The following is a 22,584-nucleotide window of genomic DNA, read 5'->3' as shown; positions in this document are numbered from 1 at the left end:
TGGCTTTTAGATTAGTCCATATCAAGCAAACACTTGCAGCCACATATTTTGGTGTCATAATTGCCGTAACAGGCATCCTCCACCATGGGAGATGTTTCGTCTGGGCCTCATGGTGTTCTTGACATGTACTACTCAAAATCAGATGCAAGGTTAAATATAGTGAAACGTGAGAGAAGCATGACAAGCTAGGATATGATCTTATACCAAATTTCATCTGTCTGATTCATAATGATATGGTTTTGCAGTAGAAACACTAGTTTCAGCAGGTTTATTGTCTCAAGATTTTGCAACAAAAAGACATTTCTGTACTTTCTTTTAGAGTCTGGTCGAATTCAGTATTTGGACTGACCCAACACTAGAATTATTTCCCTCTCAAAACACCTGGAGTGAATGACTGTTCTTGGAAAGGAATGAAGTGATGATCTGTGGCGTAACTGTCCCTTAGCTATTATATCAGCAATTTAATACAGATTTGAAGAAAAACTCCCACATTATGTTCCAACTCCAGAAACCACATTTCTGATGAGCTATTGGTACAATTTGAAAGTGTTCCAGAGAAAGTTGTCATCACACAGCTTTTGTCAACCACAGATCCCTGCTTCTTATTGCGGTTGCTTATTTGGCTGCAGGTTGCTTATTTGCGCAACTTTCAGGCCAACAGAGACTGCTTTTAAAGCATCAAACTTCGTCTATTGAAAGTGGGATTTTAATATCAGCCTTGCTTATGACAGAACTTGGAGGTTCAGTTATAAATGTGATATTCAGATTGCACAAAATGTTGGTTTTCTGAAATTCTACTCTTTTTCTCCAGTTAGCACTAAAAGTTGACAGGCTTGGTTTGTTCTGTAGATATTCTGAAGTTTTGTTTTGATAGTTTGACAACTGACAACAGATTTTTTTTTTTAAATAAAATGTCACTAACGTATTATACAATGTAATTCTACCCTTGATGTAGCCTTCACTCCAGTCTTGTCCCCAATACACTTTCAAAGGTTCTTTGTCTGTTTGTTCTCAAACTTATGCTTCACATACATGTGATTGCATACCACAGTTTAGACAGCTGTTTGCAATGTGTTATGATTGTCCTCTGCTGCTGAGAACTGAGGATGTCTGGAACGTATGGATAATGGTAAATCATGGATGACTCCGCAGAATTTGTGCTTACAAAAAGCTTTTGATGCAAAGGCTCACTTTTTATATTGTTCCCAACTAAATTGCTTTAAGTAATCATTAAAAATTAAACCCATAGCAGCAAGAAAATGAAGCAATAAATGTTGCTCACTATGGCAAGTATTTTTCACATAACCTTTTCTCAGGCCAAGCCTGCGGGTTTGCCCATCATGAAAATGGGCCCTGCTGGTTTACAAAATGGCATAATATTAAATCATCCATACAACCACTGCAAACATGTGACTGGAGGACACTGCTTGAAATTTTATATCAACTACAGATAACTGTGTGTAAATATTTATTTAGTGCAACAAAAAGAGGGGCATAGCTGTGCAGAAGTAAAATAAAGTTAGAATTAGCGCCAATTCGGGTGCGGCATTTGCTTGAATGGTAATGAACCCACCATTCAAGCAAATGCCGCACCCAATTGGCACTAATTCTAAAGTGGAAGTTAAAAAATGCGCACAGACATTCATAATGGTGCGTGTCCACTGGTACAGAGCAAAGCGAGTATTTTCAGTTCTTTCCGGAAGTTTAGCTTCCATAGGAATTAATTGCAAACGCTAGTAGTGCATCACAGTGTTAAACACGTCACTTCCTGTTGCCAGTGGGTGGTGCTATTACTATAACTGAATGTCATGTAGATGTGTTCAGGACAGGGCTCTTCTCAAACATGTGAAGTTTGGGGCAGATTGGACATTGTATGCCTGAGTTACAACCCCATGTTTCATGGCGAAACGTCAGACTTTGTCAGGCCGCACGGACATGCCGTTCAACGAAAACTCAAGATCTTTGCAATTTAATATCGCTAAGGCCTTAAGATTAGAGTGGTTCTTGTTAAATCTCAATGAGGAGTTAATCACAGTGTAAAACATGTCATTTCCTGTTACCCACAGGTAGCGCTATGACTGTAACTGAATATTGCCATGTAGATGCCTTCAGGCCAGGACTCTAATAAAACATTTGAAGTTTGGGGCAGATCCGACATTTTATGCCCGAGTTACAACATCTTTCTGTTTCACGGCGAAACATTGAATTTTGCCAGGCCGGCACGGACACGCCCTTCAGCGAAAACTCTAGATCTTCACAATTTAATGTCACAAAGGCCTGTATATTAGCCTGACCAAATATGATGTTTTCTGATAAAATCTCTAGGAGGAGTTTTTGAATCTGGAAATGCCAAAAACTGCAAAAATGTTGCAGAGGAAATTCAAAAATACCTTACTTCCCATTGGGTTTTCAGATTTTGCTCCCAGAGACTTTTTTGTAGGTATTAAGCTGTTACATCTGTCTACCGAATTTCATACTTGTACATGAAATGTAGCGCGAAGGGCGCTTAAAGGGTTAGTTCACCCAAAAATGAAAATTCTGTCATTTATTACTCACCTTCATGCCGTTCCACACCCATAAGACCTTCGTTAATCTTTGGAACGCAAATTGAGATATTTTAGTTGAAATCCGATGGCTCCGTGAGGTCTGCATAGGGAGCAATGACATTTCCTCTCAAGATCCATAAAGGTACTAAAAACATATTTAAATCAGTTCATGTGAGTACAGTGGTTCAATATTAATATTATAAAACAACGAGAATATTTTTGGTGCGCCAAAAAAAACCCAAAAATGAAATAACGACTTATAAAGTGATGGCCGATTTCAAAACACTGCTTCAGGAAGCATCGGAGCATTATGAATCAACGTGTTGAATCCGCAGTTCGGAGCGCCAAAGTCATGTGATTTCAGCAGTTTGCCGGTTTGACACGCGATCCGAATCATGATTCGATACACTGATTCATTATGCTCCGAATCTTCCTGAAGCAGTGTTTTGAAATTGGCCATCACTATATAAGTCGTTATTTTGTTTTTTTGGCGCACCAAAAATATTCTCGTCGCTTTATAATATTAATATTGAACTACTGTACTCACATGAACCGATTTAAATGTTTTTAGTACATTAATGGATCTTGAGAGAGGAAATGTCATTGCTCCCTATGGAGGCCTCACTGAGCCATCGGATTTCAACAAAAATATCTTTATTTGTGTTCCGAAGATCAACGAAGGTCTTACAGGTGTGGAACGGCATGAGGGTGAGTAATTAAAGGTGCTAAAGAGGATCTTTTCGTCGACTGAGAAACCAAAGACTGTTACTGAGTTTTTGAAATGAGCACATGCGTAAGAACAACCCCCCTCCTTCACAGCTCATTTCGAGGAAATGCCTCCCAAAACACGAGTGTTTACCACCAGCATTCGCTGTGTCATGTTAGTGGATTCATTATGTCGGACTCACCGCAGGTAACTCATAATCTGCAGTTGTTACTCCTGTCTCCTGACAAAAACATTGCATGCGGCGCCTGTAGAGTGTAGAAAGTTACTGGAGCGCGCAGCCGCGCACGTCTCGTACATCTCGCACAAGGAACGTCATGGCAGTGATTGACAAGCCAGTGGGCCAATCGTTTACACGATTGGCTGATGTTTTTAAGGCCCTACCTCGTGGACAGATGATGTATATTAATATTATTCCTTTCAGTGCACCAAATAAATAGTCTTTTATTAGTTAGTAAAGACAGTTTCAAGTAATATTGCAAAAATTTATAAAACAAAACATCCTCTTTAGCACCTTTAATGACAGAATTTTTATTTTTGGGTGAACTAACCCTTTAGTTGAAATTTTTGTAGGTGGCGCTATCGAGCCACACCTAATTCTGAAACCCACATTAGGGGTAAATTTTCAACACTTCTGACGCTTGTGCAAAGTTTAATGAGTTTTCAGTCATGTTTAGGCCCTCAAAAATGCGAAATGTCCCGAAAAGAATAATTGACCGAGCAATAGGGTCCTCACACCATCGGTGCTCGGGCCCTAACAATCACAAAATACGATTTTCAGTACCTATTTTCTCAGCACTTTTGATCAAGCTGTGGAATCTGCGGATAACAATATTGCTATAAACGTTGTACGCGAGTTACCAGAAATGCACCGCGGCATGAATAAATTATGCAGATTTCTGTTTTAATGTTTTCCGTTTTACCGATCACTGACAAAAGACAACGAGCGCAACGCTGAAAAGGGGCGGGGCTACATAAGGTCTATAGATAGGCCTATGTTATTGTTGTTGCAGGCATATTTCCTATCATTTTCAGTGTTATATCCATTATTCAGAGAGTCAAAGTTTTTTGTTATTGAGATTGGGCGTGTTTTCGCTAAATAGTTTAAGCAAGAATAGTAATCAAGCAATAAAAAAAATAGTGTACTATTTAATATCACTCAATTCAAATGTAAGGCACTGTGAGTCAGCTCAAGTACTTAGAGCGTTTCATACGATGAGCTTTTCATGTTCAAATAAGGAGCTGTTCTTGGCTGTTTTTTCCTGGGGAAGGATGAAGGAACCACCAGGCGAAATAGTTATGTGTGAAATGTGAAAGGTATTTATTTGAACCTCGCTTAATTTGCCATTGCAGCATACCGTGTAAAGTTTAGATCCATGTGACTCATGTGAACAGAGAGTTTAGTTTCGTGTGCGATTCATTTTGGAAAAGAATAATTGACCGAGCAATAGGGTCCTCACACCATCGGTGCTCGGGCCCTAATAACCACAAAATACGATTTTCAGTACGTATTTTCTCAGCACTTTTGATCAAGCTGTGGAATCTGCGGATAACAATATTGCTATAAACGTTGTACGCGAGTTACCAGAAATGCACCGCGGCATGAATAAATTATGCAGATTTCTGTTTTAATGTTTTTCGTTTTACCGATCACTACTTTTATAGATATGTTATTGTTGTTGCAGGCAAATTTTCTATCATTGTCAGTGTTATATCCATTATTCAGAGAGTCAAAGTTTTTTGTTATTGAGATTGGCGTGTTTTCGCTAAATAGTTTAAGCAAGAATAGTAATCAAGCAATGAAAAAAATAGTGTACTATTTAATATCACCCAATTCAAATGTAAGGCACTTTGAGTCAGCTCAAGTACTTAGAGCGTTTCATACGATGAGCTATTCATGTTCAAATAAGGAGCTATTCTTGGCTGTTTTTTCCTGGGGAAGGATGAAGGAACCACCAGGCGAAATAGTTATGTGTGAAATGTGAAAGGTATTTATTTGAACCTCGCTTAATTTGCCATTGCAGCATACCGTGTAAAGTTTAGATCCATGTGGCTCATGTGAAGAGAGAGTTTAGTTTCGTGTGGGAGCGCGAGAACCTGGAGAGGCGAGTGGGGGGCAAAACAATCCGTCTCCATGGCAACTAGCTCAGCCTTCTGCCAAGAGAGAGTTCTCAAGTAGGGAGGGATTTACCCCGCTTGAAAGGACATGCCTGGAAGTTTAGGGAAAAGTTCCAAGTATTACCGGCAAATCGATGAGTTTTTGCAATCGCTAGGAGTGTTTGTGAGAAGCTGAACAAAATGGCACGATCAGCGGGACATTTCGTTCAGGTAAAACTTTTATCTCATTCTAGCGGGGTTACATTGTATGAACATGAGCACAGTCAATCGCAAACAAAGGCTGTGTGTCAAAACCTAGTGTGCTTCCTTTATAAAAAGCATTTTTGAGCATCACTGGAGCAAAATGCTTATCATTCAGCACGCGCGTGATACCTCAAAATGCTCAAAAGCATAATTCCCATAGTCTAGTAAAGCAGCTCACTAGGTTTAAGTTACAGCCAAAGTGAATAGTAGATGTTTCAATGTAACTGTGGGTCTGTTAAAATGTGCTTGAAACTGTATTACGTCAAATGTGTTTACCTTATTTGGTAATTTCCCAACTCGTATAAATTTTCGTTGTTTACTCAAACGTTCAATAAGCTGATGTGTTTTTTTAGTGTTATCTTATTTGAGGAATAGTTTGGTGCCCCAAGGTCAAGTGTAGTTTATATCTTTCTCTTATAAGGCACAAAAACGTTTATGGATTGGTTTAGTGGCCAAAATACTGTGGAGTTTTCTTGTAGCTCAAACTAGCCATGCCAAGGTCATGGGTTTGATTCCCAGGGAATGCATACATTGATTAAAAACAATGCAATGTAATTCACTTTAGATAAAATCATCTGCCAAATGCATAAATATAAATAGCCATAAATGTTGAATGAGAGAGGATTGACAGCAAATGAGAGTTCTTACTTTATGGCACATTTCAGTTATTTCCACTAAAATCATGCACTTATTTGAGCACACCCACAGACATACACATGAATGTTACATGATCACTGTAGATCATAACAAGTATATAGTGCCCCCTGCTTTCAGCTTTGGCAGTTACTGCAGCTGCAAGCCCTTTTTCCTGAACTTTCTGAACAGACTGTCTATTGTGCTATTGAAACAATGACCCTTCCTTCTCATTGGTCTGGATTGTCAGCTCAACCATGGGAGCCGCTCTGTTCTCTGTCCAGTGCTTGCGCAATATGGATAAGGGTGGGATGTCACCAAACCTTGAACAAAATGCACAGCCCTGCCACCATAATGTGTAACAAACCTTTTCATAGGGTTAAGCTGTAAGTTGATCCATAGTCAAAGTCCCTTTGTCCATAGCTTGTCATTCCAATGTGAATGTGATTTTGTACACAAACTGTCAGCTGTAATAACAGTGATGCAAGGACTCTTATTTACACTGCATCTCAAACAATGCAATACGGTATTACGTGCAATTGTGTGCTTATGCATTTTCTTCCCAGATTCTGTCTTTTGTCTTGTTATCGAGATGCAGAGCTGTTTCGCTCATGCGCTTTCTCTTTTAATTTAGTAGTTTGATAATCATCACTGTTATGCTTTGTGATTGCATTTTTTCTAAGGGTGTACCTGAAATCGATTCATGCATGAGAGCAAACATGAATATAACAAAAGAACAATTTAACTGGTAAAATCCTTTCATTGCGGTACATTGAATGGACATCATAAGTGTTTTTGTTTTGATTCACCTGTAATTCTGAGACACTTTAAAAAGGCAACGAGTTGTGACTTGCATTAATAGTTGGATGGCTGACCTTCAGATTACACGGTGTGCTTCAAAATGTGTCATATCTAGGCCTTAATAAAACATTTTACTATCATCCCTTGTCTAAGAGATGGTTTTTATTATAGTTGTCCTTGAATAACTTTTTCAGTCTAGGGTGGGGAGTTATAACAAGGAACTTAGTAATGCAGTGTGTCATTGGTATTATACAGAAATTGCATCAAGGTTTAGGCTTTTTGTCTTGTAGTTGTGTAACATCCTCCAAATCTCTGAGTTACTACTCTGTAAGCTATCAAACACAATAGACTATGATGCAAGTCCTATCTATCTATCTATAGCTGGTTTAAATTGGCCATCAAAAAAAAAAAAATCAATATCGGTTGATCTCTACTTTCGACTTAAAGGTTCACCAGTAACTTTTTTGTCGACTTGTCATACACATAAACAGATAGCAGTAGCTCTGGCTATTCTAGGCTATTCTAAGAAAGTTCAAAATGTCAATTCCGCCACTGTCATTTGCATCACATATGCTACTTTTGCAGGGCTCGCAAAATTGCTAGCCCTACGTTCCGGGGCTAATGTGTTTTCCCATCGGGCTACCAAATTGTATCACCGCCCTGTCTGACGGGCTATTATTCCTTTCTTGATGTGCGTTGTTCACTCTCTTGATTTGCTATTTGAAGGAAAAATATGATCACGGAAGTTTTGATCATTCTGATTTGGCCGTGTGTGTGCGTGTGCGTGTGTGTACTAAAAAATAAATAACATTCAAATTAATTGCGGGTGGATCAGAGATAAATCATTATTGTGTTTGTTTGATAAAGACACAACTCTCATTTCATGGTACAATGCAACGAACATGCATTACTTTTTTACTTTCATTTGCAATTCTTCAGAGAAAATCAATCAAGGAAAACATACGCTTAGAACAGTGGTCATTAAATAAAACACAAAGGAAGCCAAATGAAATATTGTTAAATAACTTAAGCAACTCTGTGAAACACGTTGTGTATATGACAGAAAATTAATAAAGCCTATATCCATTCGTAGCTTGGGTTGAACATATATAGTGAAGGAAATGTAATTTTGCCAAAGAACTTTTACCTTAGCCTACGTTTAATCTTTTGTTGCTGAATGAAAGTGATTGCATGCGCAGTGGAGAAAATTGTGAAAATCGATGATGTGTGTGTGTGAAAATGTTAAGAGGCACATGGATTTTTGGTATTTACGGTATTTGAGTTCTGCTTATACAAAAAAAGAATTTCAGATTTTCAAATTCATATTTTCAAAATTGTCAAATTCATAATTTCAGTTCAGTTAGAACCAAATACAAATGTGTTTTTGTTTTTGATTGATATTTTGACTCCAGTTCAAATTTCTACATAATAAAGTCTTTTTTTATTCTGGCTAGTTAAATTCTTTTCGGGCTACCAAAATCTTAAAAGGGCCCTCCCAAAGGGCTACCAGGGATTTTGTGAGCCCTGTTTTGTATTTGTTTGTCTTATTTTGTTGTTTTGGAGCTTGATGCATATGATAACTTTGAATCGCTCTATGAAGAAGATCTGCAAATTTTCTTCAAAAATGTGTGCTGCATAAAAAAATAAAATAATAAAATACCATGACTGGTATTTCATAGGACCTCTCTAAGCTTTATGGCTCAGTGTGAGCAACTGTTCTGTCTTCAGTCTGCATGATAAAGGACAATATTTTAAATCCTGATAAGAAAAGTGTACTGACTTGTTTAAGGAAAGTGACTGCTTTGAGTCTTTTGAACCGAATGCACTCATGTTTCCGTATACATGTTTCTATTTTTAGTGTTCGTATAGCAGAAGGCTATTAGGACAAATATGGTACTGCATTGCAGTTTTGATTGAAAGTCATAAACGAATTGAAGAAACCCGACAATTTTTATGTTTAACAAACACCGCTGTAAAAGCCATCAGTTACAAATGAGCACTAAGCACTGAAATCAAATTAGATCCGTTTGCGACTAATTTTTAGTTTCCCGCATGTCACTTTGTGAGCAACATTCCGCAGTTTCCTCAGTGTGTGAATCTCTCCTTTTGCTGGTGACTTGGAAAAATGAAAAGAACTGTAAACAGCTGAAAGTCAGGGAAGACAGAGACTGAAAAGGGCTTAAAAATTGGTTCCATCTGGCCTGTCCAGTCAGCACTATGGGAGCAAGGAATCGTGGGTATTGTGTGGGGAGCGTGCAGCTGCTGGGATCTGTGACAGGCCAAGTTCCACAGTTCATGAAAGGCTCAGAAGGAAAGACGTTTAAGCAGCTCGACAGGGTACAACTATTCCCTCCACCCCACAGCCCCCAACCTGGATACAAACCCTCTGTCATTATTCACAGGCTCTGTGGACTTGGGATTGAAACCGAGTGAAAGGGAAACAAAAGACGCCCCCTTCTTATGCTCTGCCTCTTCCTTTTTCACTGTCAGTCTTTTCAGGGAAATTTTAATTAGCAGCACCAGAGGGATTCGTCCAGGTGGGAGCATGTTTAAAAACTCCTCACGATACCACAGACGCATTGATCATCTTTTCTTGCCTCAATCTAAACACAACGTGCTTGGCTGATAACAGCAGCATTAACGTACCTCATGTAGTATATAAATCTCAGCGAGAGGCCTGATGAGGACCATATGATGGTGCAAGCTAAGAGTCTGGAAGGGGGGTCCTTCGTTCCTCTGGTATTTATGCTGTAATCTAACCCCCATTCTCACACAGTCATGTCTGATTTGGTAATAACAACATAGACTTGGAGTTTACAGGCTACGAGGAAAGAACGGAGAAAGAATAATTGTCTCTGGTGCAAAATGCTCTCTGGTGAATGCATAACCCTGTTCATTGCCTCTTAGGGGTTTTGAAGTGTAAAAGCAGTTGAGAATGTGCAGCGGTTTGCTCTCTGTTGCTTGTTTTAGAGATGTTAAAAGCTTAGTGGCTGATTAGCAGGGACCGTTATGGCAAATGTAGGGTGAATTAGGGTAATCTGGGACTTCTTAGATCTGATCACAGTAAATTGGAGAAGTCAAAAGTGCAAAAAGTCCCAGAAGACCCTATTTCACCCTGTCGACAGGAAAATAGAATTAAAACTCAGGTCTTTTTGGGAGCTTTTCATCTCATGTGCACAATTATTTTGACTGGACGCAAGTCAACTTCTGCTATTCGGGTCCAATGAGTTGTTTAATTTTCCGATGGAAATAAATAACTTTATGGCCAATGATAAGCAAAACGAGTAAAACTTCAACCTCAATTAAATGCATTCTCTATGGTAACTTAGATGGTAACTAAAAAAATCTACCTTGTCTATGGTGTCATGTTTATTGACATTAAATGAATCCCTTCCTATCAGCTGAAGAATTCTCCTCTTTCAGAAACTCCGATGTGTTGAATGTGTGCTTTGACGGATGGGGCAAATATTAGCGCATTCCTTTTAAATAGAGTACCGCTCCGTTAGCCAACTGACCTGTCGTCGCTGACAAGAGCATGGCCCGATGGTCTCGTCTTGAACCCTGAACATTCCTAACTGTGTCACTCACCCAAGGAAGCTGGTCAGATAGTGTTTGTTTGAACCACTGATAAAGGAGCTTACTTTTTAACCACACTCTGTTCAAGGGCAAATCGAACAAAGATGTTCTGTCTTCTGTTGCTAAAACTGCTAGTGGAGCTGTTCAGTCATGACGTCAAATTGTAGGCCAACCAAAAAGGCTAGTTCACCATAAGTTCCCTTGGTAATTTCGAATGATGTTTTAAAATAGCTTTTATTGGTTTTTGAGTTGAAAAGCTATACTTAGAAACTTTCTCATTGAGTTCTACAACACAAATAGCATAATACTTTAAGTCGAAAGAATACTTCACAGTTGACATGAACACTTGGTGTATACAGCCAAATAGCCTTTTAAAGTATACTGCATTTGATAGCGTGCGTGTCGTGAACACAGGCGCTTGACGCATATGCACTAAAAAATGTATAATCATGTTTATAGTCATTTGTCATCAGAATTATTGCACTTTCATGTTAGCACGAATTAAGTCAACTTATTATATATATATATATAAACACACTCTCTACATTATGAAAACAAAAAAGAAGCTACTCTCAAAAGCTAAACCTGTAAAATTTCTAATATTAATGCTGACAATTCTAAATTGTTAATGTTTTTCCTGTTAAAACAACAGTAAAAAGGACTTTGTATTGTGACACTGAGTGCCGTGCAAGTGCATCTGTTCAGCAACCACAATCACAAACAGTTGAGATCCTTGTTTAGATTTGTTACAGTTCATCACAGAGAAGATACACATTTTCATCAATAGTCCTATACGTGAAATATATTTCACTTAAATAAAAACTGCGACAAGTAGCATATGCTGAGTTTTGGTTCATTTTTGTGACGCGCTCCACAAACAAGTATGTGTAGTATGAAGGAAATTTGGACGTACTACATATGGGATAGTAAAGTGTCCATCGCATGCGTACTGTTTTTAGCATACTATATAGTGGGGAAGTATTCAGTTTCGGACACAGCGTTACTATTATCTGTATGACCATAAATGACAGAGTATTTTAATTTGTTTCCGCTGTTATAAGGAAAAAATTCAGCAGGCGCCTTACACACATTTACAACATATAACTGGATTGCTACTTGACATTACAGCCTGTTCATTATCAAAATAAAATAGTCAACCAAACATATTAAAAGTGCTCATTTTAAATAGTCCATAGAACAATCTGTGACTTTAGCCAAGCACATTTTTGCCCATGTGAAGGATGATGTTTTTTAACGTGGATATTGGAATGCGAGTCAAGTGCAAAGCCTTTTACATAATAAGTAATAGCATCCAAATACATTGCAAATATGGAAACCTTTGGATTTGTGCCGAATGAGAGGGGTAGGCTATGTGAGCCTAGTCTCGCGTAGAGACCTTCAGACTGACGGCAGACATGTAAAGCAACCAATCACAGTTCGCCACATCATGTTTAGGGGTATGAAATTTAATGTTGATGTCCCTACATTAACAGAACGTTGTGAAAAACTCTTGGACGTATTTTAGAGAGTCTATGCCGCAAACTTTACATACTTCACATTCTTTTAAAGGGTTAGTTCACCCAAAAATGAAAATAATGTCATTTATTACTCACCCTCATGCCGTTCCACACCCGTAAGACCTTCGTTAATCTTCAGAACACAAATTAAAATATTTTTAATGAAATCCGATGGCTCAGTGAGGCCTGCATAGCCAGCAATGTAATTTCCTCTCTCAAGATCCATTAATGTACTAAAAACATATTTAAATCAGTTCATGTGAGTACAGTGGTTAATATTATAAAGCGACAAGAATATTTTTGGTGTGCAAAAAAACCCAAAATGACTTATATAATGATGGCCGATTTCAAAACACTGCTTCAGGAAGCTTCAGAGCGTTATGAATCAACGTGTTGAATCATGATTCGGATCGTGTGTCAAACCTCTGATTCGATACACTGATTCATTGTGCTCCGAAGCTTCATGAAGCAGTGTTTTGAAATCGGCCATCACTAAATAAGTCGTTATTTTGTTTTTTTTGGCACACCAAAAATATTCTCATCACTTTATAATATTATTATTGAACCACTGTACTCACATGAATTTTTAAGGTTTTTTTTTGGTGAACTAACCCTTTAAGAATGCAGTGTTTAGTTGATCCTGATAAGCAATTGTCACAGCTGTAAACACTATGGCGTTCTTCTTCCATTAGAGGGTTTGGCATCACAGCATCTATTTTTGGCTGACTGTTAAAGAACGCAAACACACTTCTCCCGGACATCCGGTAGAGTTCCAATCAGAGGACGATTTCGAAAATCCTAAAGTGTTTCCAGTTAAGCGGTTGCTGGGCATGACGTCTGAGGCTGAAACTAACTTGAGCCAAACGCCGGTTTCTGTTTCAGTTTCACTTTAAATGAATTTGTTTTGGCTTGACATTTATATAGCTACTTATCATCTTGTTCTGTTCTGTTCTGAATATAGTTAAATTGAAAGGATTTGTTGTGGAGTGAGGGGAACTAAATAGCCTATAGCTTTGTTTAGAGTGTTTATAATGTTTGTAAACATTTCGCTTTATTTGTCGCTGTATTTTACATTATTTCTGGATGTAATAATAAAATGCGACTTATACGTAACTTATCTGTTTTTTTCTCTCTTAAAAACGCAATGTAGCATATTTTTTTAACCATGCAGCAAACATTTTAAAATATCTTGAAAAATTTCTTTAAAATTTAATTAAACTACTTTTTAAACCGTTTAACTGATAGTATTAATCGGCCCAAATTCTTACCATCGGTTAACTTTTAACCAGGTAATTATGAGCATCACTAGTAGTCTTGCTTTCTTTTTTAACATCTGCGCTAGTGGTTGACCTGTACAGTACATAAACTCTTGAAAATGCAAATGTTCTTACAGATTTTCAGACTCTACAATTTTGTTTGGGAAAAAATTTAAGTAGGCTATTGAATCTAAGGCAGACATGATAAACCAAGAACTATGATTCCAAGGATTTTATTTTCATCCAAGTCTAAATAAACATAAAGCATTTATTGTCTTTTACTCTATGTTCAGTATGAATTCTTAAGGTTATGTGGTTTTCTGGCTGTTTCTCTGAGAAATGGGAGCAGCTCTTGCTCTTCCTGTTGTAGATCAATATCTGAGAGAAAGAGATGATTGTTTTTCACTGAAATGGTGCCACTTTGCAGATGAAAGAAACACATGATCACTGAGAATATTAAACATGGAAACTGGAGTAATGAATCATAATGATGAATGTTTAATGATGCCAGTTTTTAGTGAGCAAGCTAAAATAAATATGACCATTGTTTCCTGTGAAAGCAATATGTTGTAATACTTGTATGCAGGCATTATGAGTTCATGGCTTCGGTAATTACATTTAATGTTTTAGTGATACATTGTTGGAACAAATCCTGCTTCTTTGCAGTCATCCATGCAGAGCAGACTGACGTGGAACAGCATCTTCAATAAGCAGATTGTCAATCACACTCAGCAGGTCTTTTTTCCCCCTTCCAATATTTCTTGACATAAGCAGGTTATACTTCTCAGTCAATTTGCAAGTCATAACTCGTTCTATGATGAAATTACTTTTACTTTTCTGTACTGCATCTAACAATTCTGTATCCAAAACCTTTTAGTATCTTTTAGTTCAATTGTAATTCTAAGTACTGCATTTTGTATTGTTTTTTGGAAGAAGTTTGTAAATGAAGTCAAGCTGAGTTTGCTCTGCAGTCTCAATGATAGTGATGCTTCAATAGTGTGATATATTTCCATGTTCAGCATGCTTTATTTTTACAGCTGTTCACCTTTCAACAGCTCAGTAAAAATATTCAGTCTGGTTGGAAAAAAAGAGGTTCCGGAAAAATTGTGCCTCCCATGTCATAGAAAAGAAAATATTTTCATTTTCAGTTATGTTTGGTCATCATTTTATCTATTGTTTGCTGCTAGAGTGATTTTTGCAAAAAATAAAGTTTACAGCTCGAAATATTCTATGCTAATCACTGCATAGTAAGTTGTAAGCAACTTCAGGGCAGCTGGTCTTGTTGCACACGATGTCGTGTGTCAAATATAACTGTTCCTGAAATAATGACCATCAGACATTTTAACTCTGTGCCTAACAAGATAGATATTTCATTTGTGTGAACCATGTTGAAGGGTTAGTTCAGCCAAAAATGAAAATTCTCTCATTAATTACTCAACCTCATGTCATTCTATACCTGTAAGACCTTTGTTCATCTTCTAAACACAAATTAAGACTGCAAAAACAATTACCACTTTCAAGGCCCAGAAAGGTAGTACAGACATTGTTAAAATAGTCCATGTGACTACAGTGGGTCAACCTTAAAGGGTTAGTTCACCCAAAAATGAAAATTCTGTCATTTATTACTTACACTCATGCCGTTCCACACCCGTAAGACCTTCGTTAATCTTCGGAACACAAATTAAGATATTTTAGTTGAAATCCGATAGCTTCGTGAGGCCTCCATAGGGAGCAATGGACACTTCCTCTCTCAAGATCCATAAAGGTACTAAAAACATATTTAAATCGGTTCATGTGAGTACAGTGGTTCAATATTAATATTATAAAGCGACGAGAATATTTTTGGAGCGCCAAAAAAACAATATAACGACTTATATAGTGATGGCCGATTTCAAAACAATGCTTCAGGAATTATCGGAGCACAGATGAATCAGTGTGTCGAATCTGCTGTTTGGAGCGCCAAAGTCATGTGATTTCATGTGAGTTTGACACGCGATCCGAATCATGATTCGATACACTGATTCATTTATGCTCTGATGCTTCCTGAAGCAGTGTTTTGAAATCGGCCATCACTATATAAGTTGTTATTTTGTTTTTTTGGCACTCCAAAAATATTCTCGTCGCTTTATAATATTAATATTGAACCACTGTACTCACATGAACCGATTTAAATTTGTTTTTAGTACCTTTATGGATATTGAGAGAGGAAGTGTCCATTGCTCCCTATGGAGGCCTCACGGAGCTATCGGATTTCAACTAAAATATCTTAATTTGTGTTCTGAATATTAATGAAGGTCTTACGGGTGTGGAACGGCATGAGGGTGAGTAATAAATGACAGAATTTTCAGTTTTGGGTGAACTAACCCTTTAATGATATGAAGAGACGAGAATACTTTTTGTGCGCAAAAACAAACAAAAATGACGACTTTATTCAACAATTTTTTCTCTTCCATGTAATGAAATAAATAAATAAATAATGAGCCGGTGCTCTGACATAGAACCTGGAAGTGCTGCACTGTGTTTACGACGTGATCAGTGTAGGAGACTGACATGGAAGAGAAGAAATTGTGAATAAAGTCATTCATTTTGTTTGTTTTTTTGCGCACAAAAAGTCGCTTCATAACATTAAGGTTGAACCACTGTAGTCACATGGGTTATTTTAACAATGGCTTTACTACCTTTCTGGGCCTTAAAAGTGGTAATTGTGTTGCAGTCTATCGGAGGCCAGAAAGCTTATAGGTTTGGAACGACATGAGGGCAAGTAATTAATGACAGAGTTTTCATTTTTGGGTGAACCAACCTTTTAAAATCTTTGCCACTGGAATCTATACTACCATTCAAAAGTTTGGGGTCAGTAAGATTTTTTTAATAGAAACAGTGATTTTTCAAGATTTTTTTGATAAATAGAAAGTTCAAAAGAACAGCATTTATTTGAAATAGAAATCTTTCATAACATTGTAAATGTCTTTACTGTCACTTTACTGTTCTTGTTGAATAAAAGTATTAATTTCTTACATTTTTATTGAACCCAAACTTTTGAATGTCAGTACAATATTGTTCACTGCCTGTTTAGTTGGTATTATAAGCGAAAGACATCAAGATATTATCAATAATTCATCAAGGTTGAAAATAAACTACAGAAGTCTGAATATGAGTGGTTAGAGGGCCCTCCAGTTAGATTGAAAATAAAGATGCATGTTCTTTGCAGTCCTCTGAAACAGGAAATGGCTGACAGAAGGAATGCTGTCTCTCCTCTCATCTGTCTCTGTTGGGCTTTTAGTTCTGCTGCTGGTTGGCTGACTACTGCATACAACAACTTCCTGTAAACAAGCCCCCAGTACACCCAGTTACACCCAGCCCCCTCTGTGTATTTGAGTGCTTGTAATATTGACCTCCTTATAAACCATACACAGCAGTATGAGTGAACGCATGCCAAGACGGGAGGTGTTCCTTCTGCGTGTGGAAGATAATTTTTTCCCACTTCGGTCTCTGATGAGGCCCTCTAATTTGATGGGAGGAAGTGGCAAGTGGTGTGCACATGGTGCTGTGGTTGTGAGGGGTGGCTAGTTAAGATGTCTCTTGGTGTGAAGACAGTTTGCGGTGGTTGTGTTGGTGTGAAAAGCTTGTGATTGTGGTGAGGAGAACATCTGAGATCATAGTTAAGTCAAAGTTGGCATTAAAAGGAAATTCTTAAGTCATCCTCAGGATTTCTTCAGTCATTTAGTCCTTAAATCCCGCCTCTTTCTTACAACCGTCTGCAAGTATTTAGATCTGCCTCTATCCAATAGAACCAAGACTCTGTCCTAAACGATTTCTTTTCGATAATCCATTTTACTCAGATGTACGTCACAACATGAAAGAAAATATTTGTTGCTGTTACATTGCAACTTTAAGTATTTGTAGATTACTAGGGTTTTCATGATTCCTTGATTAAATTCGAGTGATCAAAAAATAAAAAAAAGCCTTGATTGCAATTTATCTGCATCAATTAACTGGCAAAATACCGTAAGTACGGACGAGAACCAACGAACCGCATTATTAGACCATATTCTCTAAGGCTGCACGAAGTATTAAAACCATTTAAAAAAACATAATATAGCATAGAAGTGCTATTTTGAAATCACAAATAATGCTATGATTTAGTTAAATTAATATATGTGCTGCGGGTTTCAGAGTGAAGTGTAATGCTTTATTTACAAGCATGCAGGTTACGTGTTTCTTCCTGGCAGCATCTCAGAGCGGCTCCGTTCACAGTTAATGCTGCTCCACATGAACTCAGTCTCTGTTTGGGTTACCAATAACGTGCATTTGGGAACGCATATAGTCTGACGCACTTTGTGTTTCATGGCAAAGTGTTGCACTGTTATGATTTACATGCGTGGAGCGCGTCTTAGCATTTCGGTTAACAAACTCCATCTCTGCATATACTGAGTTTGGATTGTTTATAACATTCATCTGGGAACACAACATGTGCCATTTGACCAGATTTGTAACGTAAATCATTTATAAACCTTTGCCAACACAGGAGAATACATTTTTTTTTCTGTATTTTATTTGTTGTTCATTGCTATTTCAAAATAAAAGTTTAAACCCTTGCTCTGATTTTGCATGTTTTGATGTCCACATGTTACTGTTTAAGAAATTTCAGTGGCTCTATCATTTCTATCATAAAGAAGTGACCAAATATGAAAGCTCGGTCCTGGAGGGTCACTGTCCTGCAAAATTTAGCTTCAACTTGCCTTAAAGGTTTAGTTCACTTTCAAATAAAATTTTCCTGATAATTTACTCACCCCCATGTCATCCAAGATGTTCATGTCTTTCTTTCGTCAGTCGAAAAGAAATTAAGGTTTTTGATGAAAATATTCCAGGATTATTCTCCTTATAGTGGACTTCAATGGTCTCCAAACGGTTGAAGGTCAAAATTATAGTTTCAGTGCAGCTTCAAAGGGCTTTAAAGATACCAGACGAAAAATAAGGGTCTTATCTAGAGAAACGATCAGTCATTTTCGAAATAAATACAACTGTATATGCTTTATAAACACAAATGATCGCCTTGTATTTGCTTCCTCTTTCCATATTCTTCAAAAAGCTTACGCTGTATGTCCTAAGAATTCCCTATTCAACTTCAGGAACGAACGTGGAGCCAGTTTTGTTTTTTTTCGTAAGTAGAATAGGGAAGGCGAAGGACATATGGTGTAAGCTTTCTGAAGAATACGGAAAGCGGAAGCACGTACAAGGCGATCATTTGTGTTTATAAAACATATACAGTTGTATTTTTTTTTCTAAAATGACCGATCGTTTCGCTAGATAAGACCCTTATTCCTCGTCTGGGATCGTTTAAAGCCCTTTGAAGCTGCGCTGAAACTGTTATTTTGACCTTCAACCATTTGGAGGCCATTGAAGTCCACTATAAGGAGAATAATCCTGGAATGTTTTCATCAAAAACCTTAATTTCTTCCCTCAGGTATATAAACTTGCGGCAACACCGGTATTGCCGATAACACCGGTAACTCACATTTGCTTTTGAATTTGCAATTGCGTGTGCTCTGTGTATGGGCGCGGCGGTACTGACAGCGCATTTTACAGGATAAGATATTTGTCAATGATGCACTGGATCTGTTGCGCACCTAATTCTCCGCCATAGTCTTGTCAGTCATCTCTCCTTACTCTCGTCACATGATAAGTGAAATCTGACTCCTGCTGCACTGTGCTGCGGCTCTCAGACGCTTTCAGTTTAGAATTGTAGCGTCTGTTGTCCAACTAAACTAAATGGTTTTTTTTTTTCTATAAAAAAGGCAAACCGACAGTGGGGGCGTTGCCGCGGTCGCCAAGTAATTTAATCGGCGTACAGCCGAACACTGTGTTACACAGTTAACACCGACTACCTCAGCAAGCCTAATAAAGTGAGGAGGATCTGCTTATCCAAAATCATTAAAGGCACTTGCTGTACAAAGCGTGGCCTTTTAAATCTGGTTTCTTTTAATCAAAGTTTTTCAAGTCTCGTTATGGCTTCAACTGGTAAAATGAAAAACCAGCCCCCTTCCTTTTCTCATCAACCAACCTGAGTTCCCGTGTGCTGAAAGCACCCAAAACCACAACTCCCAGACCCAGCTTATAAAACTAATATCTGTCGTTAAACAGGGTTTGTTTTAGTCCTAAGGTGCAAATGTTCATGGGAAAAAGCAATCACTATTTAATGAGCCAAGAGTCTAGCTCAGCTTTGTTAATCTTGGCTACTCTATTCAAACAGACGTTAATTCAAACACACTCCAATCATTGCTTCATAGACTAAAGGCATTTGGCATGGCTCTCTGATTCTACAAACAGATTTTTTTAGAACCTCTCTTATACTAACAGGCCATGTAAACCTGCTCTGTAATTACCTTCGGGTCTTAGTGCTGCCGTTCTTTAGACTGCATATTCTGGGGTTGTAGAAATCACAATTTAATGTTGCTATTATTAGAGGTGCTTGGCAAGAATCACTATTATTATTGCTCAAACCTGGGGGTCGGAAAGAAAACCCTTAAAAAACCTAAAACCAATATTGACTTTTACTTTTCTAGGGGATCTAGTTCAGGATTTTCACCTGACAGTTAATAAAATAGACCAGAAAATCCTAAATGTTAAAGTACAGTTTTTTTTAAAAACTTGGGGCAGTAAGCAACTGACCATAATACCCTATAAACTTCAAGGCAACATGCTAAAAATCATTTAGATCACCTCAGCAACAATATAGCAATGCCCCGTCAACCACCCTAAGATCATGGCAGTAACATTTTCATGGGTAAATGCAGAATCTTTTTTTTTTTTTTTTTTTTTTTTTTTTAACGAATGTAGACATCTGCTTTTAAGCTGGCATGTATTTCTTTCATTGAATGATATGTGGTATGATATGTTATACCTCAGTATCTTAAACAAGATTTATTACCTGTATCTAAAAACACAAACCCACTCTTCTCTTGAAACATGCTGGGCTGTCTGGGTTTTTTGTGAGGGTCGGGGATTTGTTTACATGACAGGGATAATATTGCTTTACTTTTGTAGAGATCAAGGTCCATATTTGTTGTGATTTTTGACTCATATTTGCCAGACAGGGTTAATCCATGGGTTAATCTTGTTGACTAAGTATTTCAAATGTGCCATGAAAGAATAGTTTCCCACTATTTATAGCTTATTCTCTCTACATTGTTGATTGAATATATGTTTACAGATCAAGCTGAAATAGTCTTTGTCATCTGTATTTAATACATCTGGTCATCGTCAGGATAATGGTTGCAGTACAATAGTATTCAGTATTTGTATAATCATAGTACATTTACTTTAAAGGTCATTATACAGCTTTCTTACCTTAGTAACTTTTTTTTAAAATTAGGTAAGGGGGCTGTCAGAGGGAGATGACTGCCAACAAGAGCTCCAAAACTGCACCGAGAGCAGGAGCGGCTAAAGATCCACAGGAAAACTCAGACAGGTGAGAGTCATGATGATGAGTCAGCAGTCTTTGTCCATTGTTTGTGCTTTTTCAGTTATTTACAGAAAGCTACTGTGAGCATTGTGGTAATACTGCAACACAGAATGAAGTTGATGTACTTCCTAAAGGCCCGTTCACACCTAGGATGAAAACTAGTACTAGTTTAACTATAAATTTTTAAGAATTGCTCTAATGAGAATAGCAAAGGTTTGCAGAAGCATCGAGCGATTTTTGCAGGTTGTGCAAAAAAACATGAAAGTGAGTGATATTTACACCCAGTCGAGCGATTTGTTTGCTAAACTAAAGAAGTCATTTAGCATCGTTTAGAGGTTAAAAGGAATTGGATTGACGGTCGTGTGAGAGACGTCATCGTGTTATACCCGCCCAGAGCCATAGAAAGAGCTCTGTACCCGCCAATAGCGAGCAAGGTGGATAAGCCAGTCTGTGATTGGTTCCCGCAAAAGTGTAACAGATGCAGCAGAAATGAATGTACGGGTTTCCAGACTGAGTTGCTGGGCGAAATCGCCGGGAGATCAGGCTGGGTTTACCCAGTCTACACTAATATAGTTTTCGTTATAGTTATCGTTCTTGGTGAGAACAGGGCTTAATACTAGTTTTATTTAGACGATTTTCACATTTTGGTCTTGAACATTTTCTTAGCTCTGTTCTAAGGAAAATCAGGTTTTAATTAACACTTAGAGGATTTTCAATGTATCAGAAACAAATCTGGGGCCGTATTCACAAAACATCTTAAGGCTAAAAGTAGCTCCTAACTTGCCGATTTAGGAGAAACTCTTAAAAATAATGAGCAGTCCTAATTTTAGGAGTCCTAAATTTTTGCTCTAAGAGTATTTCACAAAGCATTTTAGCACTAAAACTAGCTCCTAAATCTGTGAAACGTTAGGAGTAGTCAAGAGGACTCCTAAGTCACTAAGACCAAATCACAAACAGTCCTAATCCACCCAAAGACACTGAACACCATTGAGGCAATAGCGATAGAGCCTTGGGTGCCGAACTTTTTGTTCATAAATGCAGTACATTTTGATTTATAGATTTGAATCTACGATGAGGCGGCAAAAATAAATCCTTAACAAATAAATAAATATTGTCCGATTACCTGTGCCAGTGGTTTTCATGAGTTCACACTTACAAATGATTGAATAGAGTAATAAAATATATAATAAGCGTATTTGGTGTGCTGTCCAAGGGGATCGAGGGCTCCGAGCTTGGAATTTAGCCCAAACCCAAAGTTCTCCCCGTATCCCCAGCCGAGAGTGTGGGACGGGGTGGTGGAGGGATGCTGAAAACTGTCAAAGTAACTATAGGTGAGTCGGCTCTTGTCTGTGTATTTATTCCTCTTCTCATGCTGATTAGAAAGACAGTTTGAATGTGTTCCTCCCAAACTTTGTTTATAAAACATAATTTGTCTCTTGAATTCTGTATTCTCTTGAGATGCAGACATCCAAGAGGTGGACAATTAACTGTATATACTAGTTTAATTAGCGACACTTGGCCTACATTTTAAAACCTTTATTTGAATATGACAACATTTGTATTTTAAAACCTTTATTTGAATATAGTAACATGACACCTCATTCCACAATATTTCTATGATTAAATCGCTGACTCCTCCCCCATCAGTCAATCACTGTGTGTATACTCCATAGCAACGAGGTCAACCCCGCCCTTACTCTTGGCTTAA

General features: G+C 37.7%; 1 protein-coding gene across 7 annotated transcripts in view; it reads left to right on the top strand.

Annotated features, from left to right (window-relative positions):
- Positions 1-22,584, top strand: part of dennd2b (DENN domain containing 2B) — a 61,028-nt gene that overhangs the window by 2,475 nt on the left and 35,969 nt on the right. For 2 of the 7 annotated variants that reach the window (XM_048184204.1, XM_048184199.1), the window contains exon 2: positions 20,787-20,882. The exons of 1 other annotated variant lie outside the window; for it this stretch is intronic. In XM_048184204.1, the coding sequence (XP_048040161.1) occupies positions 20,809-20,882 (74 nt within the window). In that variant the 5' untranslated portion in view covers positions 20,787-20,808. Of the gene's footprint in view, positions 1-5,324; positions 5,599-20,786; positions 20,883-22,089; positions 22,208-22,584 lie in introns of those variants that run through there. 4 more of the 7 variants (XM_048184202.1, XM_048184198.1, XM_048184203.1 and 1 more) reach the window with 4 other exon arrangements.

The sequence above is a fragment of the Megalobrama amblycephala genome, linkage group LG3 (genome assembly GCF_018812025.1).
Source record: "Megalobrama amblycephala isolate DHTTF-2021 linkage group LG3, ASM1881202v1, whole genome shotgun sequence".
Lineage (NCBI taxonomy): Eukaryota > Metazoa > Chordata > Actinopteri > Cypriniformes > Xenocyprididae > Megalobrama > Megalobrama amblycephala.
Note: the sequence above shows the minus strand (reverse complement) of the source record. Positions and strands in the feature narration are given on the sequence as shown.